General features: G+C 35.0%; 1 protein-coding gene and 1 long non-coding RNA gene across 5 annotated transcripts in view; both read left to right on the forward strand.

The window, feature by feature from the left end:
* Window positions 1-504: 504 nt before the first annotated feature.
* The window catches only part of LOC100335005 (corticotropin-releasing factor receptor 2), a 104,639-nt gene continuing 80,117 nt past the window's right edge, over window positions 505-25,026 (forward strand). For both annotated transcript variants that reach the window (XR_012390112.1, XM_002667848.8), the window contains exons 1-2: window positions 505-777; window positions 860-979. Coding sequence is in view for 1 of the 2 variants with exons in the window: in XM_002667848.8 (XP_002667894.2) it covers window positions 657-777; window positions 860-979 (241 nt within the window). In the remaining variant the exon portion in view is untranslated. The remainder of the gene's footprint in view (window positions 778-859; window positions 980-25,026) is intronic.
* LOC141377653 (uncharacterized) lies at window positions 7,938-11,723 on the forward strand. Of its 3 annotated transcripts, none has more exons than XR_012390138.1 (6): window positions 7,938-7,996; window positions 8,124-8,185; window positions 8,659-8,725; window positions 9,524-9,576; window positions 9,687-9,802; window positions 10,394-11,723. It is a non-coding gene; the product is annotated as an uncharacterized lncRNA (long non-coding RNA). The 3 variants fall into 3 exon arrangements; XR_012390139.1 differs by having other exon boundaries at window positions 9,529-9,576; XR_012390140.1 differs by lacking the exon at window positions 8,124-8,185.

Here is a 25,026-nt window from a genome sequence, read left to right on the forward strand (position 1 = left end):
CGGTACAGGTGAATTGGGTAGGCTAAATTGTCCGTAGTGTATGAGTGTGTGTGTGAATGTGTGTGTGGATGTTTCCCAGAGATGGGTTGCGGCTGGATAAGTTGGCGGTTCATTCCGCTGTGGCGACCCCAGATTAATAAAGGGACTAAGCCGACAAGAAAATGAATGAATGAATGAACAACATGAAATAATTAGTTAACATTACTTTTTAAAAATGTAAGCGGATTGAACATAAACAATTAAGTTGTCCCAAAAAAAAAAACGTAAGAATTGTGTCTTTTCAGCATAATGTATATAAGTAGTTTGAACAAACGTCATTTATTTCAGTGTAATAATAGCATTGATCATATTAATTCCATAGATGCACTTCAACGTTAACGGGAAGTCCTCAAAAATCCTATCTTCAGTGGGAAATATCTCCTCAGCGGCCGCTTTGATCCTTGACATTCCATTATGACATCACCATCATTCTGTCAATGGAACGCGCGCGCTCAGAACAATCCCGAGATTAGCTGGAGCGGCGCTGTGAGGGCGCATTTGTCATCAGCCAAGACGAAAACTGTGTCAAGTTGCCAGGGAGGAAGACTCATCCCTCATTTTTTTCTACCTTCTTTAAAACCATCCCTCATTTGCGCTCGAACTAACGCGTTTAAACCATGGACGCGTCCCTGTTTCAGTTCTTCCTTGAGGAATTCGGCGACCTCAACTGTACTCTCCTGGACGCTTTTCAGGACACTTTATACGAGAATTCGTCTTTTGCGTCGATGAGCGTCGATGGTGGGGGATTACATTCTGTGTTTATGTTTCACTCAGCTCTTTTAATGCACATTAATCAGCACCGGTTGTGTTCTCCTCTAAGGTGTCTATTGTAACGCCACCACGGATGAAATCGGAACTTGCTGGCCAAGGAGCAACTCCGGGCGAATCATTGAGCGACCGTGTCCGGAGTATATTAACGGCGTCAAATACAACACCACAAGTAAGTGGCTGCCTTTAGCTTTCTGTTCCTCTGTGGGGAGAGAGAGAGTTATGTGCAGTATTGAGGTAAAGTTGGTTTATATTTGCACATTTCTTCTTAATAATATCATTTCAGAAAAGTATTGTGAGCAAATTCTGAATAGGGAAATCATTTAGCAGCCAATGACTGTCAACGTACAACATTGTTTACAGTCCAATAAATGATGCTAATGTTGTTTTGAAGTCATACTTATGCGATTTCAGACCGAATATTCATGGTAAACAATATAGGGAGTATGTCACAAGTTGTCCCAGAACAACTGTGCGAATAAAAAAAACAACTTTACCTCAATCAATTACTGCACTCTTCTGTACTGTTTAGTGGTCAGGTTAAGAGTTTAAATACATTAAAAGGTAAAAAGGCTAAGTAAGCCTGCTGATTTCATATATATTTTATTTATAATGTAAACTCCTGGTTTGAAACTGGTGATTTGGTGGCATCTGTGCCAAAACAGACCTGAACTTATTACAAAATATATTGGTTTTAATGGTTAAAATTGAATGGTTTGTTGTTTGGTCAAATTTAAATCGATGGTTTGATGTTTTAATGGTGTTTGTAGTTGAACGAATGTGCAAATCTTAAAACTTTACCTCAATCGCGCATTACTGTTCCGTACTGTATGTTTGGTGTTCAGGTTAACAGTTTAAATACTTTTTAAAAAGTGTACAGCAAAGTAATCCTGCTGATTTCAGCAACACAGAAAAAAAAAATAATATATATATATATATATATATATATATATATATATATATATATATATATATATATATATATATATATATATATATATATTAAAATTGTATTGGTTTTAATATAAACTGCCGACTTAAAACTGGTCATTTGGTGGCATCTGTGCCAAACAGATGTAAACTCATTACAAAATATATGGGTTTTGATGGATAAAATTTAATGGTTTAATGGTTTCTTGATTTAAATGGATGGTTTGAAACTGGTGATTTGGTGGCATCTGTGCCAAAACAGATGTGAACTCTTCGCAAAATACATGGGTTTTGATGGATAAAATTGGATAGTTTTGCTGCTTGATTTAAATGGATGGTTTGATGTATTAATGGTGTTTGTAGTTGAAGGAGTGTGCAAATATAAAACCAAATTTACCTCAATTGTGCATTACTGTACTGTAGCTAGCTATTGTAGGTTTGTTGGTCAGGTTAAGAGTTTATATACATTTTAAAAAGGCTCAGCTAAGTAATCCTGCTGATTTCAGCAATACAAATACTACTGTATACTATAAAATTGTATTGGTTTTAATGTAAACTACTGGTTTGAAACTTTTTTGGTGGCATCTGTGCCAAAACCGACTCATTACAAAATATATTGGTTTTGATAGATAAAATTAGATGGTTAAATGGTTGATGGTTTGTTGTTTTAATGGTGTTTGTAGTAGAAAGCATCAGGTTTCTATCTTTTTTTTCAGGGTAAATACACTGTATACATAAATGTAAATACATACACTGCTTTTTTTTTCTTACTTAAGAGTTTTTGTCTTTTTTTTTAGTCCAAATATTTAATAAACAAATATTAAATCAAATACATTTTCTAGTATAATTGTAAAAAAAATGATAAATAAAAGTAAACAAATACATTGTTTTGTTCTCAGTAATGTTAAGTAAAAATATGGTGTGTTTTTCCATGGGATAAGTAAAATAAACCTATTTCAGAATAAAAACAAGATTATTTTGTATGTTTTAAGGTTAAATTATCTTAAATACAACTTAATATTTGTGACAACAAGACAATAATTTTACATTTGTTGAGAAAAAGCTTCATAATTTACTTTTTTGAGATATCTGGACTAAAAACCAAACATTTTTTTAGCAATGCAGATATTGTATAATCTCTATCAACAACATACCAAGTCATTTTAAAATAGCTCTGACATTTTACACTCAATTCCAATTCATGCGATCTTGATTTGTATGATTGATATAACGATGATACCAATTTGGACTATTGTTCTGCATTTGTGCTTCTGTGGGCAATGTTATCTGCCCTGCCACATGTTCTTTGCTTTAATGTGTGAAATGAAGCAGGACTGTGAGCCTGTGAAGTTCTTAGCACACACACACACAAACGCCCGCACACACACGCTCATGCATGCTCATGCACGATGCAATGCCTCCATGCTGACCTTCAGTGATGCAAGGATATGGTCTATTTTAATATTTTAATAAAGTAATGTGTCTAAAAATACCATGACCTGTCAACTTATCTTGGGTTAAATGGAAAATTTGACTCTTGCTTTTGTTTAGAGCGGTCTTCATAAATATGCAAAACATATACAGTTGTTTTGAGTATATATTAGCTGTAAATACACGTGGAAAACTCTGCTGATAATTGGGAATAATGAATATTATGTATTATAATGTGATGCTAGACAGTAGTATGATTGAACACAGCAAGAAGGTCGCTGGTTGAGTCCCGGCTAGGCCAGTTGGCATTTCTGTGTAGAGTTTGCATGTTCTCCCCGGGTTTCCTCCTGGTGTTTCCCCCACAGCCCAAACACATGCACTGTAGGTGAATTGAATTAACTAAATTGGATGTAGTGTATGGGTGAGTGTGTGAATTTGAGAGTGCATGGGTGTTTACCTGTGCTGGATTGTTACTGGAAGGGCATCCCCTGTGTAAAACATATGCTGGAATAGTTGGCGGTTCATTCCGCTGTGGGGACTCCTAATAAATAAGGGATTAAGCCATCCATATAAAATGATCAATGCGTTGCCACTTATACCAGGGGGCAAATATCACACCCAAGCCATTGATAATTTCTGACATTGTTGTGTTGAATGATTATGTTATTATAAGGCTCATTATTATATAATCAATAAGAGCCTATTTATATCATGAAGCATTTGTGTTGCACTGTTGCTCAATAGACGCATTGCATTTGTTATGGTGTAGCTTAAATTATCTGTCATATAGTATAGACTGTATACATAGTGTTTGTCTTAAAAATGTAACTCTTAAAGGGATAGTTCACCGCAAAAAAAAGACAGTTCTGTCGAAACTAGTTTATAAATAAACTTTACTTAATTGCTGCTCATCAACTAATTAACACAGCACAAAATAATATAAAAAACAAACAATAGTAAATTTCTCTCTTTGTGCTTAAAAATAAGTGAGTGTTTTTGACATTTAAACAGAAATAATTTTACACTGTAAATAAATGACAGAACAACAAATAAATAAAAATAAGAATAAATAATAATAATTAAAAAAAAAACAGTATTTGTCAATTGCCGGTGCTCCCAACTTCAAAAATTTAGGAGCACCAGAAAAAATTTAGGAGCACTCACGCTCCTAGCGGCGAGCAAGCGGCGCTTCTGGTGTGCGACCTGCTTTAGTCATAGTTAATCTAGTGTGCGTGGTTATTAGGGTGCTTTCACATCTGTAGTTCACTTCATTTGGTCGGGACCAAGGGAAATAAATGATACATTGTTGCATTTTCTGCCGTCTTTAGGTCGTTTTCACACCACACTGCTGGCTTTGGTCCGAACCAGTTGACACGAACCAAAATGCAGTCATGTGACAAAATCCACATCTCTCATTGGCCAGATGTTGTTGAACATATTTTCTAAACTGCTTATTGATTGGTCAGAATTCACGTGTGAGAAAATGCCAATGAACTCCCGCAAGTAAACCAAACTGGCAGACACAAAATGTCGTTTTTACTCTGGAGGGATGACTGCGCTGACTGATTGTATGCCTGCTTTAGACAAACTATACATCTCGAGAATGAAGGGCAGCAGCAGCTGGAAAACTGTTTTAATGCATCGCTCGTCACTTCAGGAGGAGGCGTGAATTAATTTAGCTAAACTGCGACATGGTCAGCTTGCAGAAATAATAACAACGATCCATCAGGTAATGTTTTCCCTCTCTCTCTCTCTCTCTCTGTTGGTAAAGCGCTGTCAACTAATATTTTTTCTCCATATCCCATAATGCACAGCGCATCGGCCTACGGCAGCTGGATTAGTCCAAAAGGCGCAGTACTTTCTGCGGTTGGGTCTGATTTAGTTCAGATCATATTCTCACCACAAACGAACCGCTCCAGGGTTCATTTGAAAGCGTACCAAGACCACCTTTTCAAGCAGGTCTCGGTACGCTTATTTGCTCCGCTTTTGGTGCGCACTCGAGTACGATTGCTGCATTCTCACCTGCCCAAACGAACCGCACCAAAAGGGAAAACAAACTAATAAATAAATAAGGCAGGTGTGAAAGCACCCTTAGTCTCAGTGACAAACTAGTGCACAGATTAGTTGCAACAGTTTTGTTCCGTACAGAAACACGGTGTTGGGAAGCCTTAACAATACTTAACCATGACGAATTAAAGCGCGGTTAATAGTGAAACCGGTTAATCTTTGCATTCCTAGTGTGTCAGCATAGTGGCAGATTCAAAAACAAGACTAACATCCTATGCTAATGAGGGAGAGATGGTTACTAGTGTACTACTAGCTTTTCCCCACTGATGACACATGCAAAGGGAGAATGTCAATCAAAGTGTTTCTGCAGACTGTTTATATCAAGTCTAATTATAAAAACAAATAATGAGTACATTTTTACTATTAGAAGCTGTTATATTCTACACAACTATGTTTCAAGAGTTCACACTTAGATAGTGCTTGACTATTTAAGCTAGTTTGGCATGCTGTCCCGGGAGAGAACCCTGAGCTCGGTGATAGATGAGCCCAAGGCTCCCGCCTGGTCAATAAGCATTAGGAGGGATATGAGATCAGGTAGTTCTCGATAGCTCCCAAAATAAATCACTATTGGCGCTAATTTGTAGGATGTGCTTGTGACTTTAACTTTGCATGGTTTTTGGGTGTGGGAGGAAACCGGAGCACCCGGAGAAAACCCACGCGTACACGGGGAGAACATGCAAACTCCGCACAGAGAGTATCGGTTGGCTCAGCTAGTGTTGAACCAATGACATCCTTGCTGTGAGGCAACAGTGCTAGCCACTGAGCCGCCGTGACGCCCAAACTGAGGAGGAGGGAGAAGGGAAGGATGGGGGGGGTTTCCAAAAACGAAGATGAGGAATGAAGTTTAGGCTGGATATTTATATTAAATTTAGAGTGATCTGATTGGCTAGTTCGTGATTAGTGATAAGGATCAGCTGTAGTCAATTCTATCACGTGCTCCTCTCGAAATTAGTTTGGGAAACTTCACTTAAACAGGGATTTTTGTGCAAAAGGTCCCCTCAAAATGTTCAATCAGTAATGATTTAAATAGTGTATTGTGTGTTTTTTTAAAGAGAACTGTGGATTTTCGAGGGAATGAAATAGCGAATTTTTAAGAGAATGAGAGTGTCTGTTATCTCCTGCGGTGGTTGGCAGTTATGAGCACAAATCGGTACTTATCTGCATCCCCCTGTGTGCGGGCACAGCATGCAACTTTGTTCAGCATATTGATGTGACTTTCGCATTAGAAGATAATACAGTGCCTAAACCTAAGCCTCTCATTGCTTAGCTCTGAATGCAATCTTTAAATAGTAATACGCATAATAGTGACCTGCTGATTCAATTGCAATTGTATACACTCTTTATTTTTTAATTCACAAATCTGACATCTCCTACACTGGCATAAATAATCCAATTTGCCACCTCGTTGGTGTACAGCTCTGTGCCATGAGCGGGCTTTTCTGCTCAAACATGCTTCTGGGGGTTATAATTAGGTTTGTTGTGCGTTTCATTGGCAAAGGTCAGCAGTGTTTGCGTGCTGCAGTTAATATTGTGCGAGGATCCTAGCCTCGCGGTTCACCCAATCCCAATTTATCCGCTGGCCTCTGTCCATCAGCCTTGGCCTCCTGACCGTCCCGTATCTTTTAATTGGCTCCATCACGCTGCCTCCTCTCCACCAATCAGATGTTCAGACGCGCTTTGGCAGCAGGTGGATGCTGCACCTCCGCTTTGAGTGCGGTTTATGCAAATGCAGCGTTCGTGTGTATTTTACCCCAATCGTGGCAGCAGTAATTTATCAAATGTGACCCTGCAGGTCCATCGACAAAAAAGGAATAGCTTACCAAAAAATAAAAATCCAGTTATCATTTACTCATCATTTTACTCATCACTTTTTTTCCTATATAGCATAAAGTAACTAATAAAGGTTTGTAACCACTTGTAAATAGTGCATAAGTATTTCAACTTTGGGTGAACTGTCCCTTTAAGTTGTGCTTATACAATAGCCTAAAAATCAGTGTATTAGTCAAAATTATTATTTCTTTTCTTTTATTTCTTTAATTTCTTTTGCCAAAAATTATTCTAATTATGTAAAAATGAATTTTTACAAGATGTACACTCTAAAAAACGCTGGGTTGGTTTTTTAACCCAAATGCTGGGTTGAGACTGCTGGGTAACAAAATTGGGTTGATTCAACCCAATTTGGGTTGAAAATCGATCTTTATCTATAACCCAGCAGTGCTGGGTTGGGAACGCGGACGTGAAAGAGAGCACGCACGTCACGTCAACATGCAGGGACATCAACGTGAGAAACCGCCATTTTCTTTGCGCTGTCTTTGAGGGGAAGCGAGTGAAATTCTGTGTGAGACGTAAGTTATTTAGTGTGTTTTTAACAATTTTCATAAGAAATAACACACTTAGTTTACTTAGTATAATATACACGCGCTTTTTTTTCTGTTTCTCCGCCTGATGGCCGACTTGTTGCTCCGCCTCACGCTGACCTGTGCTCGCCTTATGGCTGAACTGTTGCTCCGAGTCCGCCTGACGAGCCACCTGTTTCTCCGGATCTGTTTCTCCGCCTAACGGCGACGTGTTTCTCCGGACCTGTTTCTCCGGACCTGTTTCTCCGGACCTGTTTCTCCGCCTAACGCCCGAGCTGTTGCTCCGCCTAACTCCTGACCTGTGCTCGCCTCACGCCCGACATGTTGCTCCACCTCACGCCCAGCCTGTTGATCGGTGGACGGGTAAGCGCGCATGGCATCGGAAGGAGCTCGAAAAGTATAAGGTAACTAATGAAACTAACGTGAAGCATGTTTGATGACCACTTTATAAACACAACACCTAGGATAATTTAGGAGCTTTTTATTGTAATAAAATACCTTTTGAATGACACAGATTTTTATGTTGGCTAGGTGATGACAGTAAGTAACGTTACTGTGATTTGTGATCTTTCTGGGGTGTTAACTGTAAAGCAGTAAGTAGTATTTTTACTATTGTATTTCTTAAGTTTGTTCATGGATTTTTGTGACAATACTTTGATGCATAAGTGTTGAATTCAGCTTCTAACAATGTTTTTTTTTTAATCAAAATATATACAATAATTGTCCTGCTCTGCATGTACATTTTGTTTAGCTGTACATCTGTACATTGAATAGCAAATGTTATTAATTTACTATGAGCATTTTACATTCTAGACGTGATTTGAGCTATCTTTAATTAATCCTGTATGTAAGGGTCGTTTCATGCTAACGGAAATGTCTGAGCTAAGACTAATTCCAACCTAATCATCTTCGACTGCAAAAAGAAAAAGTTTGACCACCGTTTTATGTGACACCCTGGATAATTATTATCATTTAGGAGTATTTTTGTGATATAGTGACTTTTGGCTAACATGATCTTTTTTTACTTAATTTTGCTTAAACGCTTTTATCTGTTATTCTTTTTCAGATGGATAATTGCGTGAAAATCAAACTAAAAGAATGCAATCTTAAGGAGTTAATCCCCACATTTGAAGGTATGTAATAATATTTTACTTGGTTCATTGTAATCATTAGGGCTGCCCTTGTCTAAACATTTGTCTGGTTGACTTGTGATGTTCATTTGAAGCATTAGTTGAATAATTACAGATTTATTAATAAACCATTTATTCATTAATTCATTTTCTTTTTGACTCAGTCCCTTTATTAATCTGGGGTCGCCACAGCGGAATGAACCGCCAACTTATCCAGCATATTTTTTACACAGCGGATTCATGCAGCATACATTGACTTTGCCAGTGTGGACTTTTTTTCTGCAACTAGTGGGTAGCACATTCGCCTCATAGCAACAAGGTCACTTGATCGATCCTTGGCTGGGTCAATAGGCCTTTCTGTGTGGAGTTTGCATGTTCTCCCCGTGTTCGCGTGGGTTTCCTCCAGGTGCCCCGGTTTCCAAAGACGTGGTAAAGGTGAATTAAGTAGACTAAATTGTCAATGGTGTATGTGTGTGAATGAGTATTTGTTTCCCAGTGATGGGTTGCAGCTGAAAGGGCATTCGCTGCATAAAACTTATGCTGGATATGTTGGTGGTTCATTCCATTGTGGTTACCCCAGATTAATAAAGCGACAAAGCTAAAAAGAAAATGAATGAATGAATAATAAATTTTTAGTTGACTAATGGTTATTCAATTATTAGGGGGCAGCCCTAGTAATCATTAGCCACTTCAACACTTTAAACTGAGAGATTGAACTCTAATGCCAATTTGTTTTTGTCTGGTTATTTTTTTAAATCTGCTGTTCATGCAACCAGTGACATTCTCTTGTTTTATTTTTAGCACAGGAGCGAACCTTTCCTCGTTTTTAGGTCAATTTGAATACAATTCAGAGGGTAAGGATTCAATTAAAGGTTTCTCGATGCATAATGATGCATTTAATGCATAATGATTGTCTTAGTTATTTTATTAACAATGAAAATGTTATTTTTATGTTTGTTATTAGGGTGGCATGGGGGCGCAGTGGGTAGTGCTGTCGCATCACAGCAAGATGGTCGCTGGTTTGAGCCTTGGATGGGTTTCCCCTCCACAGTCCAATGACATGCGGTGTAGCTGAATTGGGTAAGCTGAATTGTCCATAGTGTGTGTGTAAATGAGAGTGTGATGGGTTGCAGTTGAAAGGGCATCTGCTGCGTAAAACATAAAAAGATGTCACCCAAGATGTTCATGTCATTCTTTCTTCAGTCAGAAAGATTTTTTTTTTAGGAAAATATTTCAGCAATTTTATCCATCTTGAACTGAGATTGTGCCTCATTTTTGAAGTTTTTAAAGAAAATTTAAATGCGGCTTCAAATTATACAAATACGGTTGCAAACAGTCCCAGCTCAGGAAGAAGGGTCTTATCTATTCTCATTAAGAAAACACAATTAAATACTTAATAATTTCAAATGCTCATCTTGCCTTACTATTACTTATTAAAAAAAGTTCCTTAGGCAAACCTGTTGTTGCATTGTCATCTTCACTCGGGCCAAAAAATTGCAGCATGGTGCCATGGTCAGTGGTTAACTAATGCCAACACTGGCTGATAGCTTGGTGTGTTATGGCCTTAATTGCTTCTAAAGGTATTTTAGGTGTTCCAAAGTTAACTCTAAAGATATTTAACTTTTACACTTTTGAGTTTTTAATAAATCTTACTTCTGTTTATTTTTTCAGATTGGGACCAATATTGCTGAGTATCTTCATCCATTGAATTCAAGAATCTATTGAGTTTCCTCATGTTCTCATCCTTGGAGACCACCACTTCTTTCAAGCCTTTGCTCACGTGCTGTGCTATTTATTATTGCAAAGTACATTACTTGCCAAAGTGGACGTTTGCTATAAAGCATTCTACATCTTTGGTGTGAACTACCCCAAGCAGTGTTCCCTGGTGTGGCAGACTGTGGTTTATGGACATCCTGGGGAGGAGACACTAGCAGTAAGGGTTCTGCTAGCATTAATTTTTGCTGACAAACAGTAATAATTAATACTGTGACCTCACTGCTTCCTTGGATTCTGTGTTCTTTAACTTGTACTTTGGATTGTGGGGGAAAAGGAGCACCCAGAGAAAACCCACACGAACACGGGGAAAACATGCAAACTCCACACAGAAACACCAACTGACCCAGCTGAGGCTTAAACCACCGACCTTGTTGCTGTGAGGCAATCGTACTACCCAGTGTGCCACCATGACACCCATTTCTAAAGAATAGTTTTAATAACTCATTTCTAATAACTGATTTCTTTTCTCTTTGCTATGATGACGGCACATAATAATGGACTCGATATTTTTTAAGACACTCTACACTGCAGTTACATTGCAACTAATGTTTCTTACAGACTCTTTTATATCTCAGGATTGATGTTTGCACATGATTGTTCGAGTAAAAGTTAAAAAAAGTTTTCCTATTTCAAATTTGTTTTAAAATGCTTCCATCCTCAGGTTTCATTTTAACTTTTATATCTGTTTTTTCTTCAAAACTGCATTTACATTGAACTTGATCATCCTTACTGATGATTGCTTTATAGCTCATATATTGATGTTTGCACATAATTGTTAAAGGGAAAGTTATAAAATGTTTTCTTATTTTTTCTTAATATAAAATTTGTATTTTCTTAGTTTTTATTGTTTGTTTTGTTTTTTCAAGCTGTTTGATGCCTTTTCATTATTACTTTCACATATTTTTTTCTGCATTGCAGTTGATGATTTATATGAGAATATGTTGATGTTTGTGCTCAAATTACTTTCTGACTTCAGTCATTTAGATGCATTTTCATTATTACTTCCTTATACTATTGTTTTTCTCTACTCTGCAATAACATTGCAATTGCCTTACTGATGATTCCTGATTTATAAATGATGCAAATGTTTTTGAATGTATTTCAAATATGCATTTTCTTAAGGTAATTTGTCTGATTTCAGTCTGATGCATTGTTACTGAACTTTAGTCAGTGTTTCTGTGATACAGTTTGATAAATTTTCACAGAAATCGTCTTAACCCTTTAACAACCCTTTCAAGAAAAAAAAAATTGGATTGCATTTCTCAACTGCTAATGTCGCTATTGAACACAATCAGTACATTTTAACACGTTATAATTTCTAAAATATCAACCTCTACCAAATGATTGATATGTATGTTTATGGTAAAAGTACCAGAATTATGAAAAATCTGAAAAATTATGTGTAAGACCAATTAAAAAAAAAAAAATATATATATATATATATATATATATATATATATATATATATATATATATATATATATATATATTTAAAAGAAACATTTTGAACACTAAATCATCTTTTTTCTTATGACTTTAACAGTCATTATTTAAAACAGTAAAAACAAGGTCAACCATTTGGTAGAGCAGGCAGTCAAAGGGTTAATGCTGAGGTGCAGATGGGAAAAATCTCAAATTCATTTGGACACATTTTATCTTTTGTCATAAATAAAATTCCATTACTGAACAACTATGTATTGCTGTAGAATTGTTTTTATTTTAGTGATTTTAATCATCAGTTTCTAGATTAAATTTCTGACCCATTTTGGGTTACATTCAACCCAGCAGTGTAGTAATTTTTAACTAATAGTTGGGTTAAAATCACAACCCAGCATGCTGGGTTAAACTTGTAACCCAACTTGCTGGGTTAAAGTAACCCAGCGTTGGGTTTGTCCCTTTTTTACCCAGCGCTGGGTTACCAAAACAACCCAAATTGGGTTGTTTTCAACCCAGCAGTTTTTAGAGTGTAGATTAAGTCTCTGATGTCCCTAGTGTGTGTATGTGTGAAGTCTCAGCTCAAAATACCACACAAATAATGTTTTATAACTCTCTGAAACTGACTCTTTTAGGTTTTGATCCTAATTGTGGTGTTTTGGTGACTGTCGCTTTAAATTCAAATGAGATTGTGCTCTTTTTCAAAAGAGGGCGGAGCTACGAACACCTGTGAGTAAAGGCTAATGTATATTTCTGCATCAAGCGCAGCCTGCACGTGGTCACATACCTCTTTGACGTGGCTGACACATACCTCTAAAAATGTGACTACACGTCGCAACAGGGCGTATCACAAGCTCTGTGATTGGTCGGCGTGGTAGTGGTGATGAGTGTGGGCGGTGCTGAGAGCTGCGAGCCTGACGGAGCGAGCGTTTACAAGTGTCCTCTCCTAATCAGGGTGAGATGGTTACTAGTGGGTGGGGCTTTGCCACTCTGATGACATGTGCAAAGGGAAAATGTCAATCAAGTGCATCAAGTTTGATTATGAAAAACTGAATTATTTAATCTTTACCATTAGTGGCTGGCTATATTCACATACTGTTGCCACACAACTGTTTAAACCCTTTATAAAAGTGATTGTTGTATTATAGGTCCCCTTTAAAGGTTTAAAGACAAATTTAAAAGACAAATTTAAAGGTGATGTACTCAATATTTTGAGTTTCTTTAAACTCTCAGATCAATAATTTTAACATACAGTTGAAATCAGAAGTTTACATACACTGTATTAAAAGGCACATAACCAATTAAAAAAAGTCAGATGTTAATGTGACTAAACTTTTTCTCTTTTAGGTAAGTTGGGATTGTCAAATGTGTTTCTGTTCTGCTTAATAGCAGAATAATGAGAGATCTTTTTAAAGAAATTGTTATAACTTTTCTTGAAAGTCAAGTTTACATACAATAACATTATTATGTCTCTGAAACAGCTCAAATGATGGTCTCAAGGTTTGTGAAGTTTCTGATTGGCTAATTGACAACATTTGAGTTAACTGGAGACACAACTGTAGAATAATATTTAAGGAAAACCTCAAACACACTGCTTCAGTGTGTTTGACAACATGGGAAAATCAACAAGTAAAATCAACAATAAAGCCAGATTACAGTTTGCTAAATTACACTGGGAAAAAGGCAAACTTTTGGAGACATGTCCTGTGATGATGGAACTAAGATTTGACCATAATGAGCAGTGTTACATTTGGAGGACAAAGGGGAAAGCTTACAAGCCTAGGAACACCATCCCAACTGTGAAGTATGGGGGCGGCAGCATCATGTTGTGGGGCTGTTTTGCTGCAGGAGGGACTGGTCCACTTCACAGCATAGACAGCATCATGAAGACAGAACATTATGGAGAAATACTGAAGCAACGTCTTAAGACATCAGCCAGCAAATTAAAACTTGGCCACAAATGGGTCTTCCAAACAAACCCTCAGCATACTGGCAAATTTGTTCAAATGTGCTTTAAGGACAACAGAGTGAATGTTTTGGAGTGGCCATCACAAAGCCCTGATCTCAATCCTATAGAAAATTTGTGGGCAGAGTTGAAAAAGCTTGTGCGAGCAAGACAGCCTACAAATCTGACTCGGTTATACCAATTCTGTCAGGAGGAATGGGCCAAAATTCATTTAAACTATTGTGAGAAGCTTGTGAAAGGAGACCCAATATGTTTCACCAAAGTTATACAGTTTAAAAGCAAAGCTAAAAAGATACCAAGGAAATGTATGTAAAGCTTTGACTGTCTGTAAAATAATAATAATAATAATAATAATAACAATTATATATATATATATATATATATATATATATATATATATATATATATATATATATATCATTATTCTAGTGTTTAGCGAATGTAAATTATTTGGGTAATCCTAAAGGACCTATAATAATAAGCGTTTAGTATAATTTACCATCAGCCATTTTTTTAAAAATGGTTATGTTCCTTTTTTTTAGAGTGGATGTAAACTTCTGGTTTCAGCTGTAGTTGTATCTTGGCCACATATATCCTACAAAACGATTATTTATTCAGCATTCAGATGATGTATTAACAAAACATGACACTTTTTAATGCTTTTATGGTTATCAAATGAAGGTGAAAAAGCTTTAAGGTGAATAAAATAATGGCAGAGATTTCATTTATTGGGTGAACTATCCCTTTAAAATATTAGTCATATGTTGGAAAATCTAAACTGCACTCAAAAAAAAAAAGGTTGTTTGCTGTTTGTTCAAGCTACTCAATTAAAATGAGCTGAAGCATTTGTTTGGAGAGAAACCTAATTGCTTCAGATTTAATCCATCTAAATTTGTAAAAAGCAATAAGCTAACTTCATTACTTCATGGGCGGTACAGTGGCTCAGTGTTTAGCACTGTCACCTCTCAGCAAGAAGGTCTCTGGTTCAAGTTCTGGCTGGCCAAATTGGCGTTTTTGTGTGGAGTTTGCATGTTGGGTTTCCCCCACAGTCCAAACACTAAGTGAACTGGATAAACTAAATTTAGCAGTGTGTGTGTGAATGTGAGACTATATGGGTGTTTCCCAGTAGTGGGTTGCAGCTAAAAGGGCATCCCCTGCGTTAAACATAAGTCAGGATAGTTGGTGGTTCATTCCACTGTGGCGACCCCTTAAAAATAAGGGACTAAGCCAATGGAAAATGAATGAATGATTACTTCATGTCGACCCAACACAAATCCATTGTGTGGAACCCAGGGTGTTTGTCATTGAAGTTGTAATTTGCTTCCTCAGACTTAACATAAATCCTCGGGAAGGATTATTTGTAGCTGGCATCAATGCGATGTATGAAACTAATAGCATGTTGTCATCGAAGCCTTTTTCCTGTGCAGAGCCACTATCTGGATTGTCTCTAAACATTCCTGTCGGCAGTGTCCATTCAGCTGACTGCTACTGTCTGTCACAGTAATCCATTTTATCCTGTCCACTGTAGCCTCAAGCACATACTAAATGCAAGTTTCTCCTGCCTCAGTTTTAGGACTACACTGTAAAAGCAAAAACAAACACTGCTTTTAATGTTTGAGTTGACTCAAATGAACTTTTCAAGTCATCTTAACTTATATTAATCAAACTGGCTGAAAATATTTAAGTTTGAATAGCTAAAAAATTTGATAAACACTTGATTAACGTATTAAATTAAGTTATATATGTCCGTTTTTCAGTGTACAACTAACCAGAGTAAGACTTAAATAAATAATAAATCTTCCTTATTAACAAAAGTGATTGGTTAATGATAACTAATCATTTAGTAAACATTATTGCCCGGTGGGGACCTTGTTGTCAAAACGACATCAAAAAATGTCAAATAAAAAAAATTAACATCGATTTAATGTCAATTGACTACCTTCATGTCAAAATGACATCTGATTGACTTTTTAAAATGAATGTGAGGAGACAGATATTTTACAATCTTATCGTTGTTATGGGAAAATGTACCCTTTGGTTTTACTGACTATCCTAACCAAAAGTGACTAAAATATTAGATTAATAAAAATATTTGATAAATCTGTTTTGTTGAAATGCACCAAAAATATTACACATATTCACCTAAAATGGATACATACACACATACACACTCACCGGCCACTTTATTTGGTACACCTGTCCAACTGCACATTAACGCAAATGTCTAGTCAGCCAATTACATGGCAGCAACTCAGTGCATTTAGGCATGTTGACATAGTCAAGAATAAACAAACGTCAGAATAAACAAAAATAACACTTTCTCCAGAAGAAAAAAACATAGGGAATACTGTGAAAAATTCCTTGCTTAAGTCCTGTGCAGAGTGGGTGGCATCTGGCAAAATGTGAACCCGTGAACCAGTTTTACCTGCCAGTGAAGCGCATCACATACAGTACTGTTGAACACGGGCTAAAGAATACTGTTAGCCTCCACAGACAGCTGTCTCTGCCCTCTTTATGGAGCAGAAGCAATCAGCACCTACAAGCACTGCAGTATAAACCTCAAAATGTTCCTCATCTGGTATAAGTCATGTGTAAATGCATGGCTGGTTAAATCATTTACAAGCCTTTATACAGTCCCCTAACATTCCCATGGGAACTGTTTATCACACGTACATCTAAGTAGTTTCAATAACTAATTTAATTTAATGCCATGATGACAGGACATAATATTAGACTAGATATTCTTCAAGATGCTAGTATTCAGCTTAAAGTGACATTTAAAGGCTTAACTAGGGTAATTATGGTAAAGTTAGGGTAATTAGGCAAGTCATTGTATAACAGTGGTTTGTTCTGGAGACAATCCAAAACTAATATTGGTTAAAGGGGCTAATAATATTGACCTTAAAATTGTTTTTAAAAAAATAAAACTACTTATTCTAGACAAAATTAAACAAATAAGACTTTCTCTAGAAGAACAAAATATTATAGGAACTACTGTGAAAAATTCCTGAATCTGTTAAACATCATTCGGGAAATAATTGAAAAAGAAAATTCACAGGAGGGCGAATAATTCTGACTTCAACTGTATATAATATAATGCGTTACCATATTAATTATACACAATACATTATTGCATTAATATACATAATATAATATAATATAATATAATGTAATATAATATAATATAATATAATATAATATAATATAATATAATATAATATAATATAATATAATATAATATAATATAATACATCATAGCACAATGCAGTGTATTATTAAGCTGCTGTCATCCCATATCAACAATATGGTTGAAATGACCCCTGCCATTATTATGAATAATTATAGCTCTGGCGATGAAATGAATGATTGAACAATCAAGTGAATGAATAAACAAATGAATGAATTATTAAATTAACAAATGAATGAACGACCACCAGATGAATGAATGAATAAATAAGCAAATGTATAGATGAATGGGCAAACAAATGCATGAATGAATAAGCAAATGAGTGACTAAATGAATAAGTGAAAGAATAAATAAGCAACAATATGAGCAAACAAATAAATGAATAAGTGAATGAACGAATAAGCAAATGAATGAATGAAAGAAAAATTGAACAAGCAATTAAATGAACGAATGAATGAATTATTGAACAAACAAATGAATGAACGAATGAATGAATGACCACCAAATGAATGAATGAATAAATATCAGATGAATGGATTAATGGGCAAACAAATGCATGAATGAATAAGCAAATGAGTGACTAAATGAATAAGTGAAAGAATAAATAAGCAAAAATATGAGCAAACAAATAAATGAATAAGTGAATGAACGAATAAGCAAATGAATGAATGAAAGAAAAATTGAACAAGCAATTAAATGAACGAATGAATAAATTATTGAACAAACAAACAAATGAATGAACGAATGAATGAATGACCACCAAATGAATGAATGAATGAATGAATATCAGATGAATGGGCAAACAAATGCATGAATGAATAAGCAAATGAGTGACTAAATGAATAAGTGAAAGAATAAATAAGCAAAAATATGAGCAAACAAATAAATGAATAAGTGAATGAACGAATAAGCAAATGAATGAATGAAAGAAAAATTGAACAAGCAATTAAATGAACGAATGAATGAATTATTGAACAAACAAATGAATGAACGAATGAATGAATGACCACCAAATGAATGAATGAATAAATATCAGATAAATGGATGAATGGGCAAACAAATGCATGAATGAATAAGCAAATGAGTGACTAAATGAATAAGTGAAAGAATAAATAAGCAAAAATATGAGCAAACAAATAAATGAATAAGTGAATGAACGAATAAGCAAATGAATGAATGAAAGAAAAATTGAACAAGCAATTAAATGAACGAATGAATAAATTATTGAACAAACAAATGAATGAACGAATGAATGAATGACCACCAAATGAATGAATGAATAAATATCAGATGAATGGATTAATGGGCAAACAAATGCATGAATGAATAAGCAAATGAGTGACTAAATGAATAAGTGAAAGAATAAATAAGCAAATGAATGAATGAAGGAATAATTGAAGCAATTGAATGAATGAACAAATGAATAAAAAATGAATGAACAAGCAAACGAAGGAATGAATGAATGAACAAAGAACAGATGAATGAATGTATAAGCAAATGAGCAAACGAATGAATGAATAAGCAAATGAATGACTTAATAAATAAGGGAAAGAATGAATAAGCGAATAAATGAGCAAACAAATTAATGAATAAGTGAATGAGTGAATAAGCAAATAAATGAATGAAGGAATGGATAGATGATTGAACAAGCAATTGAATGAATGAACGAATACTATTCATATGATAGTACTTGCACAAAACCACAGATAAATGATCTCTACATCATAAATAGAGCAAATGCATTGTGCATATTGATACTAGCACCTCACTCTGCTCTCTTAGAGTATAATTTTTTAACTATTTTCCTCCTGAAAATGCAATTTGATGTTGTGAACTTAATTAAAACTTGCTGTTCATTGCATATAAATAACGTGGCTCACATTTCAATCGCATCGACCCACCCTTAAGCAGTTTAACCGAGGATTTACTTGAAAACTATGGGACAATATTTATGCATAAAACATTGTGATGCATAACACCAGCTATAGTCCTCTATAAAATAAAATAAAAACCTCGTGAGAATCCATGCAACACCATGCAGCCATTTCTCCTGGAGCTATACAGTCCAAATATAGCCTGGATGTGGGTGTGTTTGAGGTCCATCCAGGATTGAAAGCAGAGCAGAGCACGGGAAGATGTTGTGTCCGTCAGTTCATGCTCTGTTCTAGGAGATTGCGGGGACACGGATGTTGAATCATTGAGACGCCTCTCTCTGGTTGGATGGAGCAGGTCGCAATTTGTAGATGTCAGGCAGCGCCATTGTGTTGAGTCAGAGCTGGATCTCGCAGAATAAAGCACCCCGAGGTTAAGTATCCAGATGGTAGGAAGGAGTGTTTAAAAAAAGACTAACGTTAGTGTAAATGCCAAACGCCTTATTTAAAACTGCGAGTCTTCACTGTAAATAAAAAAAAGTTTACAGCTTTTTTGAGTTGACTCAACTTAAACCGAGTCAACTACAGTATTTCGATTAAAAGTAGAGTCAACGCATAGTAAATGCAAATCGTTTAATTTAAAACTGAGATTGAGTCTCAGTTGAGATCTCACGAGGAAACGTAAGTATTTTACGTTGTGTCAGTTTAGTGGCAAACTCGTATGAATTCGAGTTCAGTCGTATGAAAATGTACGATTTAAAAAGAAGGCGTGGCACCCAACCCCACCCCACCCCTAACCCCAACCGTCATTAGGTGATGAGTGAGCAAATTAATGAATGAGTGAAGCAAGTCGGATGAATGAATAAACGAGCAAATGATTGAATTAACGAATAAGCAAACAAATCACTCAATGGATAGATGAACAAGCAAATGAATGACTAAATGGATAGATTAACAAGTGAATGAATAGATGGATGGATGAATGAATCAATGAATCAACGAATCAATGAATAAGCAAATGAATGAATAAATAAACAAATGAATGCACGACTAAGCAAATGACTAAACGGATGGATGAATTAATTAATGGATGTATTATTGGATTAACTAATTAATTAATAAGTGGCTGAATTAATAAATTACTCATTTAATAAATGAATACGAGAATGAAGGAATGAATGAACGAACAAACAAGTAAATTAATTAATGAAATAATAATTTATTATATGAATGAATATATGGATAAATGAACAAATGAACAATCAAATGAATGAATAAGTGAATGAATGAATGAACAAGCAAATGAATGACTAAATGGATAGATTAACAAGTGAATGAATAGATGGATGAGTGAATGAATGAATGAATGAATGAGCAAATTAATGAATAAATAAACAAATGAATGCATGACTAAGCAAATGACTAAATGGATGGATGAATGAATTAATTAATGGATGTATTATTGGATTAACTAATTAATTAATAAGTGACTGAAGGACTAAATTACTCAATAAGCCAATTAATAAATTAAAACGAGAATGAAGGAATGAATGAATGAACAAACAAGTAAATGAATTAAAGAAAAAATAATTTATTGAATGAATGAATACATGGATGAATGAACAAATGAACAAGCAAATGAATGAATGGATAAGTGAATGAATGGATGAATGAACAAGCAAATGACTGACTAAATTAATGAATTAATGAATGAATTAGTAAATGGCTGGCTGACTGAATGAATGAATAAATAAATATGCCAATTAATGGGCCAATGAATGAATGAAGTAGAAAATGAATGAATTAATGTTAAATGTGAATATTTCTTCCCTCAACTTCTGTTTAACAGTGAGATTTCCTTTAACACATTTCTAAACATAATAGTTTTAAAATTAATGGATTTATTTATTTTTTATTTAATGCAATACAACAACAAAAGCACATGTGTAACAGAATTATTAATAACTGCACATGATAGTCTGTGAATCTTGATCTGTTTACAAACTGCATTTCCAGTGGAACATAATGCAATAATCCTTAAACCAGGTCCAAACTCAATTACAACAGGTCGTAAGTGAATTTGCATACACCGAATCTCCACATCCCAGGATTGAATGTGGATCAGGCACATTACGAGGTGGCTTAAGCTCCGGGGCTTTGACAGAATTAATATAGTCCCGTGACAGAGCTGCTGGTGAGAAGAAAAAGTAAAAATAGTTTGAGCTGATAAAGACAGCTATATTTATACAGCCTGCTCCGTCGCCTGGCTCCATTTCTTTTCATTTAAACGCTCATTTCCAGCCCAGCCTTTAAGCGTCTGATCAAATATTAGCCTTTAAAAATGTCATGCTGATGTGCCACAGTATAAAGTGGCTCCATTTTCTATGCATTAATGTCTTTGCATTATGAGTTGTAAAAAAATATATAGTTTCATTTATCAGTTTTTAAAGATAGCACAAGAATTTGATGTAATACAGCATGTTGCTGAGGTATTAATTAGTGCTGCTGGAAAATAATTATATATATATATATATATATATATATATATATATATATATATATATATATATATATATATATATATATATATATATATTGCGATTAATTAATTGTGACAAAAGTTTCATGTGCTTATTATATACAGTTAAAGTCAAAATGATTCACCCTCCTGTTAATGTTTTTTCTTTTCCAAATTATGTTTAACAGAGCGAGAAAAGCGTCCTCTTTTGGATTCGTCACCTGAAACTTGCAATAAAATGTACACAGAGCATTGTATATTACATTAAAAAATATGAGTGTGTAACATCAGGATGGGGAATGAATGAATAAATGAATGAATGAATGAACAAGCAAATTAATGAATGCATGAATGAATGAACAAAAAAATGAATGAATGAATGAATGAATGAATGAATGAATGAATGAATGAATGAATAGACTAATTAATAAAGGAGTGGATGAATAAGGAAATGAATGAATGAATGAATGAATGAATGAATGAATGAATGAATGAATGAATAAGCAAACTGATGAAAAAGTGGGTAAACTAATAATCAAATGAATGGACAAATCAATGAATGAATGAATAAATGAACGACGCAAGTTGAGAGAATGAATGAATAAGCAAATTAATGAATGGATGAATGAACAAGAAAATTAATGAATGCATAAGCAAATTAATGAATGAGTGGATCAATGAATAAGCGAATAAATTAGCAAATAAATGAATGAATAAGTGAATGAATAAGTGAACCAATAAATGAGTGAATTAAATAAACAAACAAATTAATGAATAAATGAACAAGGAACTTAATGATTGAATAAGCAAATTTATGAATAAGTGGATGCATGAATAAGCAAAAGAATGAGCAAATGAATGAATGAATAAGTGAATGAATGAATGAAATATTGAACAAGCGAATGAATGAATGAATGAATGAATGAATGAATGAATGAATGAATGAATAAATAAATGAATGAAAAATCTAATTAACAAATAAATGAACAAGTGAATGAACACCAAGTGGATGAATAAATAAGCAAATGATGGATGAATGTGCAAGCAAATGAATGAATGAATGAATGAATGAATAAATGAATGGATGAATAAGCAAATAAATGACAAAATGAATAAGTGAAATATTGAATAAGTGAATAAATGAGCAAATTAATAAATGAATAAGTGAATAAAAGAATGCATGAATGATTGAACAATCAAATGAATGAATGAACAAATGAATGAATTATTGAACAAACAAATGAATGAACAAATGAATGAATGACCACCAAATAAATGAATGAATAAATATGCAAATGAATGGATGAATGAGCAAACAAATGCATGAATGAACAAGCAAATGAGTGACTAAATGAATAAGTTTAAGAATAAATAAGTGAAAAAATTAGCAAGCAAATGAATGAATAAGTGAATGAATGAATAAGCAAATGAATGAATGAAGGATTTATTGAACAAGCAATTGAATGAATGAATGAATGAATCAAAAAATGATTGAACAAGCAAACGAAGGAATGAATGAATAAGCGAATAAATGATCAAACAAATTAATGAATAAGTGAATGAGTGAATAAGCAAATAAATGAATGAAGGAATGAATGATTGAATAAACAAACAAATGAATGAATAAATAAGCAAATTAATGGATGAATGAGCAAATGAATGAATGAACAAGCAAACGAATGACTAAATTAATAAGTGTAGAATGAATATGCAAATAAATGAGCAAACGAATGAATAATTACAAGAATGAACGAATAAGCAAATTAATGTACTTAAAAATACACTAGGCATGCACTGAAATTTAAATCTTTATATAGTATTTAAGAATATTTTTAGATCATATCTCAAAATATCTAGAAATCATATAGATAATAATATATTTTCGATTCACAAAAATGTAAACAGCGCCCTCTTTTGGATTTGTCATCTGAAAGGTGCAATAAAATGTACACGGAGCGACGTATATTACACTTATGGTCATGATGGTGAATAATTCAGAGCCATTGTGTGGAGTTTGCATTTTGAGTGAGTTATTGTTGTTCCTTTTGTGTACATACAATAATAAAAACATATAATACAGCAATACATTGTTTAAACTTTCCTATTCTCTCAGCAATTACTCATGTTCTGACATTTTATGATTCTTATTCTCATCTGCTCTTTATACCTATTATAATGACTTTATTCATAACATAATTAACATTTCACAATGGAAACCAAGCTCAGATGCAGGATGTTTTTGATGTTTTAGGAAAACATCCACATCTGAGAAAGTAAGTGATTAGCATTGTTTTTATCAACTAGCCAGTTATAAGGTTCAATTTTGCTGTGTGGGCACTCAGTTTCTTTGTCCTTGAATATATTTGCGCAGACTTTCAAGTTATAAAGTGAAGTAGAATGAAAAAGCCAAATAAGACACTCTTCTCCACTCCTCAAATTCATTTAAGTAAGCATTCACAGAAATAAATAGAGCTTCTTGAGTCAAGAAATGGCTGGAGGTAAACAAACAGATGCTTTGTATATGGCTTTATATGGTTTGAACTGTGTGAAAGAGGCATGGGACGATAATCGTTTTCAAGGTATACTGCCGTTTGGAAAAGTCAAGGTTTTAAAACCGCCAAAATGTTCTGCAATACCGTTCCTCAGGCATGTGCACAATTTTGTATTTACTTTTTTAAGGACAGCAGTATCTCCGGCAGAAAATACATACAAAGATGCTGTTTTAAATTGTATAAAAAAAATAAATGTTAATAAAGGAACATTGTTAATAAATTTCAATGTTTTTGAAATAAATGAAGACAGCAGAAGTCAATAATTAATTTGTATTTTACCCAGACATTTAAAACGAATATATGTTAAAACAGTAATCAAAATACCCTGAATCCGTGATATTTTAATGTGTGGGCGGGGCCGAGAGCTGTGGGAATGGAATAAAGCCGCCGCGTAAGTGGATTCATCTGTAGCCTCGAATCCCATGGAAGGAGCTCTGGACTATTAGAGGAGGAACGATGACAGAGGAAGCCGAGAGAGGGCCGGGGCCGGACAGATTGTTTAACTTTTGCTTTCAGTTTGAGGCAGTCTCCGTGAGGAGCTGCCATCCCTTTTATTAATCAATACTTTGTCGGTTCTACCCCTCCTTCTTCCCGGCGGCCAGAGAAGGTAAACTTCAATACAGTGGTGCCGAAATCCGGGAAAAGGAAGGGACACGTTGTTCAGTTGCCCTCGCCGCTGAGAGGGAGGGCGAGCGTTCGAGAGTTAACCTGAGTGGGGTAGAAACCCGTTCGTCTGCCCAGAGTGCTGGGGCAGCCTGAGGCTGGCGAGGAAAGGATCTGCTGCTGTCGTCTCCCAGTATTGGGAGGAGCAGAGGACATGGGGCTCACCAGCGGAAGGGAAAGCACTGTAGGGAGCCATCCCAGAGAACTCGAAGGAGTCGCCATGATCCGCCATGATGCTGTAGCCTGCACCCATCCATCCACCGAAGTGAGAGCGGAGCAGGAGACCGGGGATGCCACCAGTCAGTCAGGAAAACCGCCGCTGGACACCAGAAGACGA

This window comes from Danio rerio, chromosome 2 (genome assembly GCF_049306965.1).
Source record: "Danio rerio strain Tuebingen ecotype United States chromosome 2, GRCz12tu, whole genome shotgun sequence".
NCBI lineage: Eukaryota > Metazoa > Chordata > Actinopteri > Cypriniformes > Danionidae > Danio > Danio rerio.